Here is a 15,804-nt window from a genome sequence, read left to right on the forward strand (position 1 = left end):
TATCTATTGTATGTGATCGTGTGTAACTGTGCGTTCACACCAAAAGCTTCCAAAGCCTCAAAAACGCTAGAGGGTGGGCTTCAGACAAGACAGCTCCCAAAACGGCAAATATTTTCAGCCACTTTGGTCGCCCGTCACGTGACTGACGTCAAAGTTCGATTGCGCTGGTCATTGGGGAGCCGAAATACAAAAAAAAGAAAGAAAAGGCAGCCGAAGGACGTCTCTATTCTGACAGGTTGCCGCCAGTTGCCGCCGAACCGCGTCATAGCTAATTTCTCACAATGTGGGACAATAAAGTTAATCTTAATCTTAATCTTTAAACTGTATTTTATCAAAGTTCTGTCAGTATTTAACATTCAAAGCTTGTGAAAGTTGAACTCATATCAGCATGTATTGAAAAAGCTTCAAACGAAGCCCGGCTCCTCAGCTGATGGTGTAAACCCTGTAGTGATGAAGGGGATCCCCTGACTTTCTATTAATGCCTGTGCTAAATCTGATGGCGATCCCTCGTTTCGTCCTCCAGATTCAGACGTACAGTACTCGCTGCTGCTTCTGCTGCTGCTCTAAATATAATCTCTGAGGTTTATTTACCCAGGAAAGGTTGACTGAGCAGCATCTTAATCATCTCTGCTGGGGGAACCTCTGGGACTCTGACGACAAGCTGCTACTGACTGAAACTGTGTGTATGTGTGTGTGTTTGTTTGTGCAGGTGAAGGAGGCCATTTTGAACGATGAAAACTACTGTCCCCCGGAGACCGCCGTGCTGCTGGCCTCCTACGCCGTCCAGGCCAAGTACGGAGATTACAGCAAAGACGTTCACAAGCCTGGCTACCTGGCCTCCGACCGGCTACTGCCTCAGAGGTACAGTGAACACACACACACACACACACACACACACACACACACACACACACACACACACACACACACACACACACACACACACACACACACACACACACACACACACACACAGTATTCAGACTGGAGTTGTGAAAACAGCATTAACTTATAGGGATGATGGAATCTAGCATCATTATTACTATATGTTTTCATGTATGTGTTTACCAGTGATGGGAATAACAGTGTTATAATAAACGGTGCTGCTTTTTTCAGTAACGAGTAATCAAAAACGTTACAGTTTCCCCCGTCACTACGCTGTTACCGTTACTGACAATAAGATGCGCCGTTATTCACCGTTACTTGACTCAAGAAGTCGGCTACCATCAGACTACCAACACACCTGTTTAAGGTAAACATCCATCATTAATAGTTGCAGCAGCAGCGGCATTTATGAAGCAGCATCAGGTCGCTCTCCGTCACTGAAACGGCCAGTGGAAATTCACATTAAATACGCCGAGCTGTATGTCTCACTTGTTAGAGCACGCCCGCTGCAGCAACCCTGGGTTTGATTCCACCCGACAGTCCCTTTGCTGCATGTCAATCCCCCCTCTCATTTTCTCCAGCTGTCCTTTCAAAATAAATACATAAAAAATCCCCTGAAAAAAACAAAAACACAGCTGGTTGCGATGAGAGATTTAGCAGTGGCGGCCACAACCAAATTCTCTATCCAGGAGAAACCCTGGGTTAGTTCCAGATAAACAGGGATAGGGAGAGAAGTCCAAGTAATTTGACATACAGTATTTGAGCATTTTATTTAAAAAAAAAAAAAGTAACGCAATACTTATTTTTCCTGGTAATTAATTATGTTTATCATGTAAACTAATTACTTTTTTAAAGTAACGTGCCCAACGCTGGTGTTTACCTGTCTGTGTGCAGAGTTCTGGAGCAACACAAGCTGACGAAGGAGCAGTGGGAGGACAGAATACAGACCTGGCACGAGGAGCACAGGAGCATGCTCAGGTGAGGCCAAAAGCCACAGAGGAGCCGATCATGGAGGCTTTTCCAGATGTTGAGACACTGACATGTGACGGCTGCTGTTCTGGGGGTTTGTGTGTGTGTGTGTGTGTGTGTGTGTGTGTGTGTGTGTGTGTGTGTGTGTGTTTGTGTTTGCAGGGAAGACGCGATGATGGAGTATCTAAAGATCGCTCAGGACCTGGAGATGTACGGCGTCAACTACTTTGAAATCAAAAACAAGAAGGGCACAGAGCTGTGGCTCGGAGTCGACGCCCTGGGGCTCAACATCTATGAGCATGAAGACAAGTAAGCAAAACACACACACGCACATGCACACACACACACTGACTTTTGACTCACTGACTTCATGAGGTCACAGGGTGGAGGGTCACTGGTTTAATCGATGTGGTCAGCATATAATCCGAATATGAAAGAGGAAGAAAGTCAAACCGCAGGAGAAGTTGCTCTCTGTCAGAACCAACACCCACTCACAAGTTTTGAAGACTAAAACCACAGTCGGTTCATCCACAGGTTACTTTGGAGGAGTTTAATTTATCAAACTGTATGAATGCCTGTAAAAAAAAAAACATGTTTTGAAGTGAGACAACTCATAAACAATCAACTTAACTTAAATCACAAAGTCACAAATTTAAATATTCAGAAGAATATCTGGCAAACATGTACGTCAGACTAGAGATTATAAACTTCAACCCCAGGGTTATGAACTGAGTGACTGTGGATTTCATTGTTTTGACAACAGCGCCCTCTGCTGGCGTCGAACAGCCTGAACACAGAAAACAAAACCCCCTACAAGTCAGACGCTTTTGAAATAATGATAATTGAAGAGTTGACTTCATCTTTCATTTAATTTCTAGTTGTTAATTAAACTCTCACCTCCTCCTCCTCTTCAGGTTGTCTCCAAAGATCGGCTTCCCCTGGAGCGAGATCAGAAACATTTCCTTCAACGACAAGAAGTTCGTCATCAAACCCATCGACAAGAAAGCTCCAGTAAGTCTGACACTCGACTGTGATTGATGATGATGGTTTGTATTTTTAAATCCGTCTCCGTGCGCTCACCCTCTGTGCTCTCTCTAGGATTTTGTGTTCTACGCTCCCCGGTTGCGGATCAACAAGCGCATCCTGGCGTTGTGTATGGGAAACCACGAGCTGTACATGAGGAGGAGGAAGCCCGACACCATCGAGGTGCAGCAGATGAAGGCCCAGGCCAGAGAGGAGAAGCACCACAAACAGATGGAGAGGTACAGCACAGCATTATTTAATCAACTTATTCAGGACTTTGATACACTACAGAGGACAAGGTTTTATCATATTCCTTTTCCTGTATTTGTCATCAATAATGATTAGATTAGATTAGATCAGATTAGATTAAATTAGATTCTTATGCCAGGTTAGCCTGGCTAACATCAGACCTCATCTCAGTGTAGATTGAGATTCGGTCTGGAAACCATCCGTTCATTGTTTCGTATTTGAGGCGTGGTTTACGAAAGCCAAGAGCTGTTTATTGGGCCCTACGAATGTCTATCAAATGCGTCTGTACGTAGCTTAGCCAATCGTATCAATCATACCCAATGACGTATGTAGAGCAACAGAAATCTGATGAGGAAAAAAACGCTAAACGTTGCTCTTTTTTCAAAATAAACTTGCAGTCTAAACTATTTACAACACTTTCTAACACTGCATCGAAAGGTAAAGCGTCTGCCGCCATGTTGGATTGAAAAGCTATCAACAAAGTAGCCTTGGTGTGTCATCATCGTCTTGCTGCCCCCTCCCCCGTTCTGTGATTGGCTCCCTCGTTGAGGCTGACTTGCAGAGCGAATAAAATCGCGCGCAAGGCAGCATGGATATACCCAGGCTAATGCAATAGCTAATAATAATAATACAATATATCATACAATGTCTAAAACAATAAGAATACACAATACTAGTGCAAAAGGAACAGCCTATACATAATTTAGATACAGTACAATTATAATTATTACTAACTCACTCATTGCAAACTGTAGCACAGTATAACAACAGATTTTAAAGCTCATGTGTGATGTGTTCATTAAAATTCAGCCGTAGCTACATGTATTTATAATTTACTGATGAATTAATCCACTTGTCAGTGTGGATCTGAAGTGACTGGCTGCATGTGAGTCAGTGATCAGTAGCCGACATAGTGTTTTTCATTTAGAAGAAATACTACAGTAACTGACATAAAGTGTGAATTCATTGATGAATCTTTGTGACCAGTAGGGGGCGGTGCTGCATCTAGAAAACCACAGACGTGCTCCTGCTGAGCTGCTGAGCTCAAGTTCATCTGTTGAACTACACATGAGATGCTGTTGTGTCTGTAAAGAAACAAAACAAACAAATCCAAATGAAACATAAACGTGTCAGAGAGCAGTGAGTGAACTAAACCACACACAAACACACAAACACACAAACAGCTTCTAAATGTCAGTGCTGTGGGTGGGCTGCTGTTGCCATGGAGACTGCTGCTTTAACTTTGTTGTTAGGCGGGTTGTTGTTTACGTCTCGTGTTGATTTGTGAAGTGTTTGGTATGAGTGATTCTGGAATAAAAAAAGACGCGCTGGCGTTCGACATAAAATAAACACGCCCATCCCTCCAGAGCGTCCGTCCGCCTACTGACGCAAAGGGAGGTGTATATCGCCGAGGCAACGACAGACACAGTGGCACACAAACCCTACAGGGCCATTATAAAAAACGTCATCACATACAGTAAACGACATGCACACAAACACAGTATCCAGGGTAAGACAGAATAAATAAAAGCTCCTCACCTGAGGGTAAACTGGTTGGAGTTTGGAGGCTAAAGGTCAAACGTCAAGGTCGGGGTCACTTCACAAACATCTCCAGAAACCCTCAAGGAAATACCTTCAGAGTTTTGCATAAATCTTCACAGGGACTCAGCGACAAACTCATTAGGCTTTAGAGGTCAAAGATCAAACAGCATGGTGACCTCCAGGGTGGTTATAGCAAACTAAAACTAAAACTAGATGTGAAAAAATAGTGAAAATGACATTTTTTCCAAAAAACGAGAACTGAATAAAAACTACATGAACAATGCAAAACTAACTAAAATTTAACTGAATTGCAGATGACATCAGCTTAGTCTTAGTTTTCTTAGAGATGCTAAAGTTGCAGGAAGAAAACGCCACAGCTCAATATGGAACGACTCTGAGGTATACCACAGGTAGATAAGAGTGAAGTAACGTGATGAGGACTGAGGGGAACATTTATGGGATGCAACTAAAAAAGGAAAAATCACACAAATTTGGAAGTTCATCTTCAGAGTCTCACAGAGGCTTTCTCCTAAAACCTGAAAACTAAGACTAAATAAAAACTAGTCAATTCGTCAAAAATGAAAAATAAAACTGCTTAATCACTTGTTGAACTAACTAAAACTAAACTGAAAAAAAGCAAACTGAAAAACTAAATAAAAATAAAAACTAATGAAAATGTTAAAACTATAACAACCTTTGTGACCTCAGAACAAATAATTTAACCCTTGATCAACCATTCACACAGCAAACTCTGATCTCTATGGATAAACAGGGATGAAACTAGTTTTTATAATGGGGACGAACCGACGATGTGTTAATTCTAGTTTTGTATTTTTAAGTGGTAGTTGTGGTAGTAGTGGTGAGTAACTTTCAAATGTTTTCGTGTCGACAGAGCGCAGCTGGAGAACGAGAAGAAGAAGCGCGAGCTGGCGGAGAAGGAGAAGGAGCGGATAGAGCGAGAGAAGGACGAGCTGATCGAGAGGCTGAGGCAGATCGAAGAGCAGACGCACAGAGCTCAGAAAGGTGAGAGTGGTGGACGATGGCCAACACCTGTACACACACACACACACCTGCATCCATGCACTCACAGGCCAAACAAAGAAACACTGTTCAGTCAGATGCAGTGAAAATCTTCTGTTTAACCCCAAACCTCTGATTGGATCAGATCGACCCACAGACTAAGGGAGTGTTAAGAGACTTTTTATCTGGAAAAAAATGTGTCGACTCTCATATTAAAACCTGTCAGTCATTATTTTTATAACATGGCAGCATTTTTAATTTGTAAATGTTCTGATTTGTACAGATTTCCAATTTGTTGCTCTTTCTGTTGAAACACATACGCACACAAGACGCAGTAATCAGAAACTGGGATACTGGTATTTATCATGTATACAGGATACATGGAAACTGAATAACCAGGTTTCTCTGAGTTCATGTAAACGCCATATCCTGAATTTGATCAAAATCGGGATAACCATCCAAGTCCTGATCCCCATCTGAAGTCCATGTAAACGAAGTCATTGAGAGTTACAGGTTTTGACAAATTCACAGTTTTAAATACCGTTTCATTGGCCAGATAGTTATTAATTTATATAAACAAATCAGCAGTTCACTAGTGGTAAGTAATTCTCTTTTTCAGCTGCTTTTGTTTAGGCAGCCTTAAAACCATACGTTTTTTTTTTGTCAAAAAAAAAAAAACATGATTTATATGGAGTTCCTGAGGTATTTGAATTTCTTGTCTTTCTGACACTGTCTTGTCTGGGTAAATGTCAAGGAGTCGTATTTGCATAATATCAAAGAATTAAGAAAAAAAAAGAGACGAGATATCTACGCCCAGCGGTTCTACCTGCTCATGCACGATCCTGTGTGAAATCAAATCGCACAGAAAGATGCAACGCTTGACATTGAGGACAACTTTTGAAGCCCAGACTGAGTAACCCAACACATTTCACATTATTGCCCCCGCTCATCAATCAATAAATCAAACTTTACTTCTATAACACTTTCCGTATAGTTAACACAAAGTGCTGTTGACCTCTGTTATCTCAGTGTGTGGCGTTCACGCTGCAGCTGGTTCACCATGTTTACAAGCGATAACTTAAACAGCACTTAACTCATGTCCTGATAGAAAACACAGTGTCCAACAGATGCTCCCGTGAAACCAAATATTTCGCCTGCCCTCTCTGTGAATTTGCATAAAGCGAAGACTTGAAGACAGGAAGGTGGTGGTGGTGGTGGGGTGGGGGGGTGGGGGGCGGCCTCAGGCAGCGGCAGCAGCAGAGGGCTGCATTTTTACAGCTTCACATAAATCCTCCTGGCTCACCATGGTGAACTTTGTCAAAGATGAGCATTGTACTAAGAGATGAAAGAAAAGATAAGTAGTTTTCAAGCCTCGACTGCACATCCAAAGTGGAGAATTAATGTTCACAATCTTGGCTGTAAAATTCAAATCAGATCCTGTTTAAAAACATAAACCTTCGACCTGTCCGCCTGCAGAGGAAGATAAGTTATAAAATGATACGCAGTCGCACTCCTGTGCACAGTTAATGATTTTAAATCCCACCTTGCAGTACATGCTGTATCCAAATGTTTTCTAAAACATATCTCTCTATATTTGCACTTCTAACAGTTCTATATATCTAAATACAGTTTTTTTTCTATTGCTTACACACATTTTCTGAAAGCATGCCTCATACTCTCAGACACACAATGAGCAAAACCCTTAAATTCTCCTGCAAAATGAAACTTTACATTCAAAACAATTCTCAAAATGGTATTTGGTATCAAATGACACACACAATCCATCATATGAATAGACATTTATGAGAACCAGTTGAACACTGATGTGATCTATGTAAAACACTTCTATCCATTCATCATAATGACTGACAGTACATACATGTGTTGTAAAATATTTTAGAATATTGTTTTTATACTCAGAACACTCAAATACACGCTAACAAATATATTTTACTTTTCCCAAAAAAACAATGTACACAGTGTACATCCCAACCAACACAAAGTTGCACATACAGTGGTCTCTACATACAAAACAATAGAAGAATTTACTGTATACAGTTACAGTAAAAAACTATGCTGCATCCTCTCTTCTGTTTGGGTCCGGCCACAGCTCCTCATCCACATCACATCATCATGTTGCTCTTTTGTGCTAAAGCTCTGACTGCTAATTGTAAAACTGTCTGACAAGTGTTTGCCCATGTGATAAGTCAGTCTGCATAGCAGGGCAATTACAGTAACTTTAGAAATTTGAATGACAGTGTGAAGAAGAAAAAATGGTTAAAAAAGAGATCTCTTAACAAAACTTGTGCCAAATGCAGAGACTTGCAAAAACGCAGGAATTGTGCTTGTAGTTTAGCAGACTTGGTTCAGGGGGTTGGTGCATGAGTTACATGTTGTGGTCACTGTGTCCCAGTATTTGTGCGTAAACAATTGAGAAAAACTGTAAATAAACATGGACTTGTTTATCAAAAGCAACATTTATAATGAGTTGATACTTTTGAATGTATAACAGATTCAGAGATGGATTTGAGACACACTGGTATTTCTAAAGCACAGAATGAAACTGATCAAATCAAATTCTTTGTGTATAAATGAACAAACATGGTTTACGTACATGTGCATGGTTGAGAAATTTTGCCCAATGAGATCATTGATCCATGAAATCAGTGTGTAACTTTGGCTTCAGGGTAATGAAGAGCAGGGTTAAGTTTTTACATGATGACTGTCTTGTGTTTTTGTCCTTAAGAGAAGGTTCATAACAACATATTTCGTTTTTTGTGTGTGTGTGTGTGTGTGTGTGTGTGCAGAGCTGGAAGAGCAGACTCGCAAAGCTCTGGAGCTGGAGCAGGAGAGGAAGCGAGCGAAGGAGGAGGCCGAGCGCTTGGAGAGGGAGCGGCAGGCGGCGGAGGAGGCCAAGGCAGCGCTGGCTCAACAGGCCGCCGACCAGATGAAGAACCACGAACAGCTGGTACCTGCACTCACACATCAGCCCACAGCTTTTACCCAAAAGAAAATTATTTATAACTCCACTTAAAAGTGACCTTTGAATCCTACATTAACTAGACCAGGGGTTTTCAGGCGCGACATGAGGAAAAAGAAAAACTGTAAACATTCAAACAAAAGATGAGTTACGTGTCACTTGCACATAGGGCTAAATGATTAATGTTTTTGCAATAGCCTATAATTTGCAATTATACTGCGATATGATAAAACACGATCTTGTAACACACAGACTGCGATTATGCTTGACTTATGTGTCAGGGAGAGCGGAGCTCAGCTGGCCTCAGGCTCGGCTGAATGTAGCGCTACGTCGGCTGTGGAACTATTCTGGTTAGAAAAGGAATCTGCGTTAGGTGTGCTGTGCAGCGTCAGGTATAACTTCATATGAACGCAGCTCAAAGCGACCCGGTGCCTACTACAGCTGAACAGCTGACATGTGGTCAAGACGTACAGTGGAGACTTGTCACAGTGTCATCGGTGCATTTCATCAATACTATATAAACTTCAACCTCAGACTGTCTGCTTCCTAGATGATCACACAGGGAGAGCATGTAGCTGCTTGTGTAATGAGTGTGTTACAGAGTTCTATATCAATGTATATTTGTCAGTGCTTTATGTTGTCATGATAATTATGCTGATAAACAAGCTTGTAAATCAAACAAATCCTACAGGGAAGACCAATTTATGTCTAATGAATCAAATATTATATTAGTCATAGTAACTGATAATAAATAGGCTATGTTTAATTCTCTTTTTTTGGGGGGGGTGGGGGGGGGGGGGGGGGGGGCACAGCTGTTTATTTTTCATTAAGGGGGGCTCACTCTCTCACACTTTGAAAACCCCTGAACTAGACAAACATAATTTCTCAGTCTGTCGTATCATTATACATTTTAGAAAATTGTAAGTTTTGGAATTTGGACTGTTGTTTGGACATCACATTGGATTTGGTAACTTCAACCATGTGCATGTGTTCTTTTTCTTGTGTTTGTTTTCAATAGGCTGCTGAGTTAGCGGAGTTCACTGCCAAAATTGCTCTGCTGGAGGAGGCCAAGAGGAAAAAAGAAGAGGAAGCGACAGAGTGGCAACACAAAGTGAGTGTCACTCCCTGACTGTAAGTGTGTCATTGTGTTACACACTTGCATCTGGAAAATCTGGAAATCTGGAAATCTACCTCTAAGAAACAATAATGTGGGTCGGTCTCACCCACACCAAGAATTTGACTGAACTCTTGAACCTAGTGACACAAACTGGACCGGGAGCTCCGCTGACCACATCAGACCGGTTGTGGTGCCTGCAGATTGGAAAATAGAAGTGGGAGATTACAGTTAACAAGAGATAAAACACATCCAGTCGGTTAGAAAAAAAGGGAAGAATAATGCACATGAACAAATAGAATTAAACCACTTGTGCATGTTGTGGTTTTAGAAATGTAGAAACTGGTTGGTCTGTGGTATAACCAGACCAGTGTCCTGTGAAAGCTTTACTGTAGAGTACAACTGATATTTCCTTTTTAGTTTCTGTTATTCTAATTTAGTGCACGGTTTTAATTTCGAGAAATAGTTCCAGACTAATTATAATATACTGAACAGCATGTAAATGTAGATGTCTGTATCAGTAGAGAGGAAACATGTGCAGAAGTGACGATATATTTTGAAGACCTAATAATAGCCGAACATTATAAAGCATTAGCTGAGCATTAATTCATTATATACAAAGCATTGTTCCTACACTGAAAGCAGTAAGTATGTAGTTTATGAACACAGTCACCTATTTAAATTAATGAATTGCAGTAACATCTATCAAAGGTGTTCAGAAATGGCCGTTTGTCCTGTTTGTCGCGCCTCCTTCTACGAGTTTCCACGAGTTGCCGCACGAGTTTACCCGAGTAAGGAAAACGAATTTGATTGGTCGTTATCAAGCGGGCGGGATATTCAATGTTTGGGACGAGACCGAGCTCGGTGTGTGTGTGTGTGTGTTGTCTCAGACGTTTGATTGACTGATGACAGATCCAATATCAGTGGCTGATGAATCGTGAGCAGTGTGACGAAAAAAAAATACCCCACTTTCATCCCGGATTTACTCAAAAATAGAATTTTGCACAAAGTTTGGCCTACATCGTCTGATAGATGAGTTATTACACTAATTGCATGACCCATAGTGGGCTCAAATTCATTTTTCTTTTCTGTACACCTTTAAAATCATCAATCATCATCTATCACTTATTAGTATACTATCAAATGTAGGAAGAATGCAGTTACAGTTTTAACATTTCTAGCATAAAGAGACATTAACCAAAACATGAAGCAGTGAAGAATTAAAACAAGATTAATTACATTTTATTTTTGTCTAAAAGAGTTTAAACAGAACAACTTGCAGGTTTTAAACGTGTGTTAACGTCCGTCTTCATGTCTCCAGGCTCTGTCGGCACAGGAGGACCTGGACAAGACCAGGGAGGAGCTGAAGACGGCCATAACGTCTCCGCCGGCGCCGGAACACGACGAGAACGATGAAACGAACGCCGAGGCGAGCGCCGAGCTGCTCAGCGACGGCGTCACCAGCCACCGCAGCGAAGAGGAACGCATCACCGAGGCGCAGAAGAACGAACGTGTCAAGAAACAGCTACAGGTAGAAAAGCAGCAGCAGCAGCAGCAGGAGGGGCGGCTAATGAAACATAATTGTTATTAAGTCTGAGTCACTGCACAGCAGATATTTCCAAACCCTGTGTGCTGATTCTTGCCGTGACAGTTGCACACAATCAGCGTCTTTCAGTCAGCTAGTGTTGTGTCTTAATTATAAAAATGCGGAGCTGGAGCCGCGCTTGCAGACAGATGATTTATGATATCGTTCACATCTCCTCTCTCTGCAGACAGTGACAATTGGTTTCAACTGTAAAAGACTTTTCAGAATCCGTGCACGTTGGGACTTGATCCCCGACCACAAAACAAACAGTGTCGACTCATGACAAGCTGCCTGGCTGTGACAGGTGTTTTCTTTTTGTTTTTTCATAGTATTGCCTCAGGTTCAGGGTTAGCAAGGTGGAAGGTTAGTGAGACTTCCTCCCACTTCAAGATAAATGATTGATCCATACTTCAGGTTCAGGACGAAGCCCTGAGGTGTGATTTTAATTACATGGGAGGAGTTTGGTTCATGTAGCTAACACACTGGAATTAAAGGTATTCTCACATATCATGATACATACACCAAACGTTACTACTGAGATGTCTTTACTCCAAGTTTAGGGTTAAAATTGTGTCTAAAATCCAAACACATACAGGCACTGTATGCCAAATTTGTCTTTCAGGGATGTTATAAGGGGAGTTTTTACATGTATTCACACAAATTAGACTGTTTTAATGTGATGCAGAGGTCTCCACACTTTTTTAATGTGAGAGCTACTTTATAAAGAAGAGAAAACATTTATTCACACATCATAACAAAAAACCCAAACTGATCACCAAACCAAAGCGGATGAAAAAGGTCATTAATTAAATTAATTAACACAAATCAATATCCTAAACACACTTTTGATACCAAAAGTGATTGTGATTGTTTGGACATACAAAAGCCCCCAAAAAACAGGCTTCATTTACTAACATATAGTATATCCATAGCAACGTATTTCCTGTTATTTCCTATAATCAAAGGAGTTGCTGTCACTGTATGTCACCTACACTATTGACATCTCACAACTCGTAACTGATTTGACCAGGTGTGTGTATGTGTGTGTTTCATTTTGTTGTTTTGCTATTGGAGAAAAGTTGTGTAGCGAAGGTTTTAACTGAATCCTCTGAGTCTTTGACAGTTAGAGGTCAGTGTTTTCCATCGTAGCCCCGAGGCTCCTGTTGAACTAGAGAGGATGATGCATCAGGGTCTGAACGGTGAACTAAAATGTGTTGTTGTCTCCGCCCGTCTCTCATCACCTCTCTCTCTCTCTCTCTCTCTCTCTCCTGTCCAGGCTCTGAGCTCGGAGTTGGCCCAGGCCCGCGACGACACCAAGAAAACGCAGAACGACATGCTGCACGCCGAGAACGTCCGGGCGGGAAGAGACAAGTACAAAACCCTGCGCCAGATCCGCCAGGGTAACACCAAGCAGCGCATTGACGAGTTCGAGTCCATGTGATGAGGACGCAGCGATGGAGAGGGACAGTTAGTCTCGTTGCCATGTCAACGCCTCACTTTCCTTGTAAAGCCCAAAAAATAAAAATAAAAAAACACCAACAACCTGCCGCCACCGCAGGAACTCGTGCTGCGGTTCTACCAGGAGAAAGACCAGCTGACAGGCGTTAGCAGCTTCAGCCTCGCCAAAGCTCTGCCGAGCAGCGGTCGGCCAATCACACAGCTACCTGCTTTTTAGAGCTCCGCCCCCTTTCGCCCCAACGAAGCACACGTCTTTTAATCCGTTGGAAAGAATAGCAAGCGACATATCCTGTCAAACGTGGACTCCTCCCTTTGTATGATACTGACGATATTAATGCTTGCATGTAAGATAAATAAACGGCAACAGGACCGGTAGACAAAGCGACACGGGACAGAATTGGTTGATATCGTTGCTTTTACTCAACAAAATAAATAAAATGGCCATTTGTAGCTTTTTGATGTTGCTGGCACACTTGTCCGTAAAGCTTTAATATCTGTACCTTTTACTTTTGTCATCAGTTGAACAATTTAAGTAATTTGTTTCAAAAGAAGAAGAATATGAAGAAGAAGAAGAAGAAACGCCTTATTGGTCTCATTTCCCACCTATCTAGTATTACCTTTGTTCTGTGTCGGGGAAGTTAGCCCATTCAGTTCTGCTGTCAGTGTCATTGATCTGTTCATGTTACATCATTTAACTTATCTTCTTGAATGGCTGTCGGTTTGCTACCGCTCACTCTGAGCAAACAGATATGCAAACTAAAAAATCTGCTTGTTTTTAATGCTAACTGTGCTGGCGTTCTCCATCCACTGAGACATTTGTTCAACTATATATTTTGCCCCACAATAAAGAATGAATTTATATTTCCAACGACGAAGCTACAGTATGATGTAAAGAGTCCTGACTCATATTAGAGCAGTGCAGCTGGATTTATTGACACATTGATTAGAGGCAGTTCCCAAACTTTAAAGCTACAAAGATCCAGCAGGTGGAGGTGGATGGTGATGGAGATGATGGGTTACAGCAGCACAACACAGTCACATCCCCAATATTTGATATCATAACCCCAAACATTCAGCCTGTGTTGTTGAAGCAGTTGTTTTTTTTTATTAGTGAAGTTAATAATTCTCTTTATTCTTAAATCCCTGCCCATTTGTAATGATAGTTTTATCGAAGTACAATAAATTGTTAGATCTTATTATTACAACATGCCATATTTGTTATTTACATCCCACATTTGATCCATTGTTTTGCTTGTGCTATAAAGCCAGTGTTAACATTTGCAACTCTTTACTCACCAGTCTTGAAGAAAACGTTAAGTCGGCATCAGACTTCACCCACACCTTGAACGTCAGTGTTAAATCTTGTTTTTTTTCCCCCTGAAGAATTGGTTTGTGAATTTGGTTTTTGAAATGTGGAAACCTGTACAGGTTTGTTTTCGTAAAGCGGTCGGACCTGAGACATGTTGGTTGTAGCGTGAGGGCGTTAGCCGTCACGCTAACGCCAGCAATGAAACACAATGTCCTTTTGTTTTTTAATAACATGAGAAGACATTTTCTAGTTATGTAATGCTGTTTTGGGTGTTTCACACACAGATAGTACGCTTCACTGCTAGTGACAGCTCCCTGGCAATATAAATTACTTCTTAATTAGTTTCCTCGATACATGAAGGTTGAAAAAACATCAGAGGAAGGCTGGAAGGAACAAACGGAACAAAGTCAGTCATGTGTAAACCACACACGCCAATTTGTTTTTTAAAATGTGTTACAGTAAGTCTCTGTGAGTTACATAACATTTTGGAATAATATTTGTGATATAATATGAGACCATTGTAGTTTAGTATCAATAACTTATTTGTTATACAAATAAAAGAAGTGATGAGTTTTAAACTGGAAAAAAAATCTTTTAAATTTCAAAAGTCTTTATAATTTCTATTTAGATTAATTTTATATAAATCATGTAAAGTAGCTATCTAACGCTGAATCACGGTTCAGGACCTCTTGTCTTCAGCCAAAATATGATGTATACAAGGAGTCTGAGACACATTTAGGAGCCAGTAAGGAAACTCAAGGGGAGCAAACGATCCATGAAAGCTTGAGGAGGGCTTTAATTGCTTACTTTAGCACAAACAAGAACAATCAGTTCACAACAGCACAACAGTTTCCCAGGTTCTGTAGGTATGACAGGGTTGTTAAAGGTTGTATTACCTAAAGCTCAATCGAGTTCCTTGGTCCTGCAATGCAAAGACACCAACTCTGGAATGACATGTTCATACAATAATAGGAAAATAACAAAGACATGAAGGTAATCATCATTTCAGTTGATTTCATTTGAATCTCAAGTTTTTGAATGGATCATTTATTTGGGCTGCACATTAAAAAAAAAACTTTCAAATCCACATATCATTTTAAAGCAATGCCTTTTGTAAGCATTGTACATTATGTTAAAAAAGTAAAATAGAAACACAATTTCACAATTTGACTGGGCTTAAATTAACACACTTAATCAATCAGCACAGGTGTATTTTGTATATGGCACCTTTGGGTTTTCAGCACCTGAACTGGACCATTGTTTGGAACGAAAGTCATCATCTGCCAGCAGGATACACGTTGAAACAGCAGCAGAGGTAATTTTTTTTTTTTTTTTTTTAGTTTTTTATTTTGGTTTAATATAACCACCATTGACCTGAGCAAAGGGAAACACTGAAAAGCAATAAACAGCATCTTGGCTTTGTTGAGCATTTGAATAATTTCTGTAGCAGAATTGAAGCTGCATTAAAGCACGTTAGAAACAACAGTAGAGGTGGACATTGTTGTCATTTTACATTTCATTCCCATCGCATAAAACAACTGGATTTAAGGCCATTTTATTAAAATGAGGAACAAGTTACAAAAACAAGCATTTCTCAGCATCTGTCTAGCCCACGCATACATTGTTTTTTAAAAGGTGTTAAAAAAAAATGAAAGCAAAACAAATTTTCG

At 40.8% G+C, this 15,804-nt stretch overlaps 1 protein-coding gene across 2 annotated transcripts in view; it reads left to right on the forward strand.

The window, feature by feature from the left end:
* LOC311004614 (radixin) overlaps positions 1-15,543 on the forward strand; it is a 47,476-nt gene extending 31,933 nt beyond the window's left edge. For both annotated transcript variants that reach the window (XM_083996739.1, XM_083996740.1), the window contains 10 exons: positions 710-861; positions 1,780-1,863; positions 2,017-2,163; positions 2,769-2,865; positions 2,953-3,116; positions 5,561-5,691; positions 8,496-8,656; positions 9,687-9,779; positions 11,104-11,313; positions 12,644-15,543. In XM_083996739.1, coding sequence (XP_083852865.1) covers positions 710-861; positions 1,780-1,863; positions 2,017-2,163; positions 2,769-2,865; positions 2,953-3,116; positions 5,561-5,691; positions 8,496-8,656; positions 9,687-9,779; positions 11,104-11,313; positions 12,644-12,808 — 1,404 coding nt within the window. In that variant the 3' untranslated portion in view covers positions 12,809-15,543. The remainder of the gene's footprint in view (positions 1-709; positions 862-1,779; positions 1,864-2,016; positions 2,164-2,768; positions 2,866-2,952; positions 3,117-5,560; positions 5,692-8,495; positions 8,657-9,686; positions 9,780-11,103; positions 11,314-12,643) is intronic.
* Positions 15,544-15,804: the final 261 nt, after the last annotated feature.

Source organism: Trachurus trachurus (genome assembly GCF_905171665.1).
Source record: "Trachurus trachurus genome assembly, chromosome: 21".
Lineage (NCBI taxonomy): Eukaryota > Metazoa > Chordata > Actinopteri > Carangiformes > Carangidae > Trachurus > Trachurus trachurus.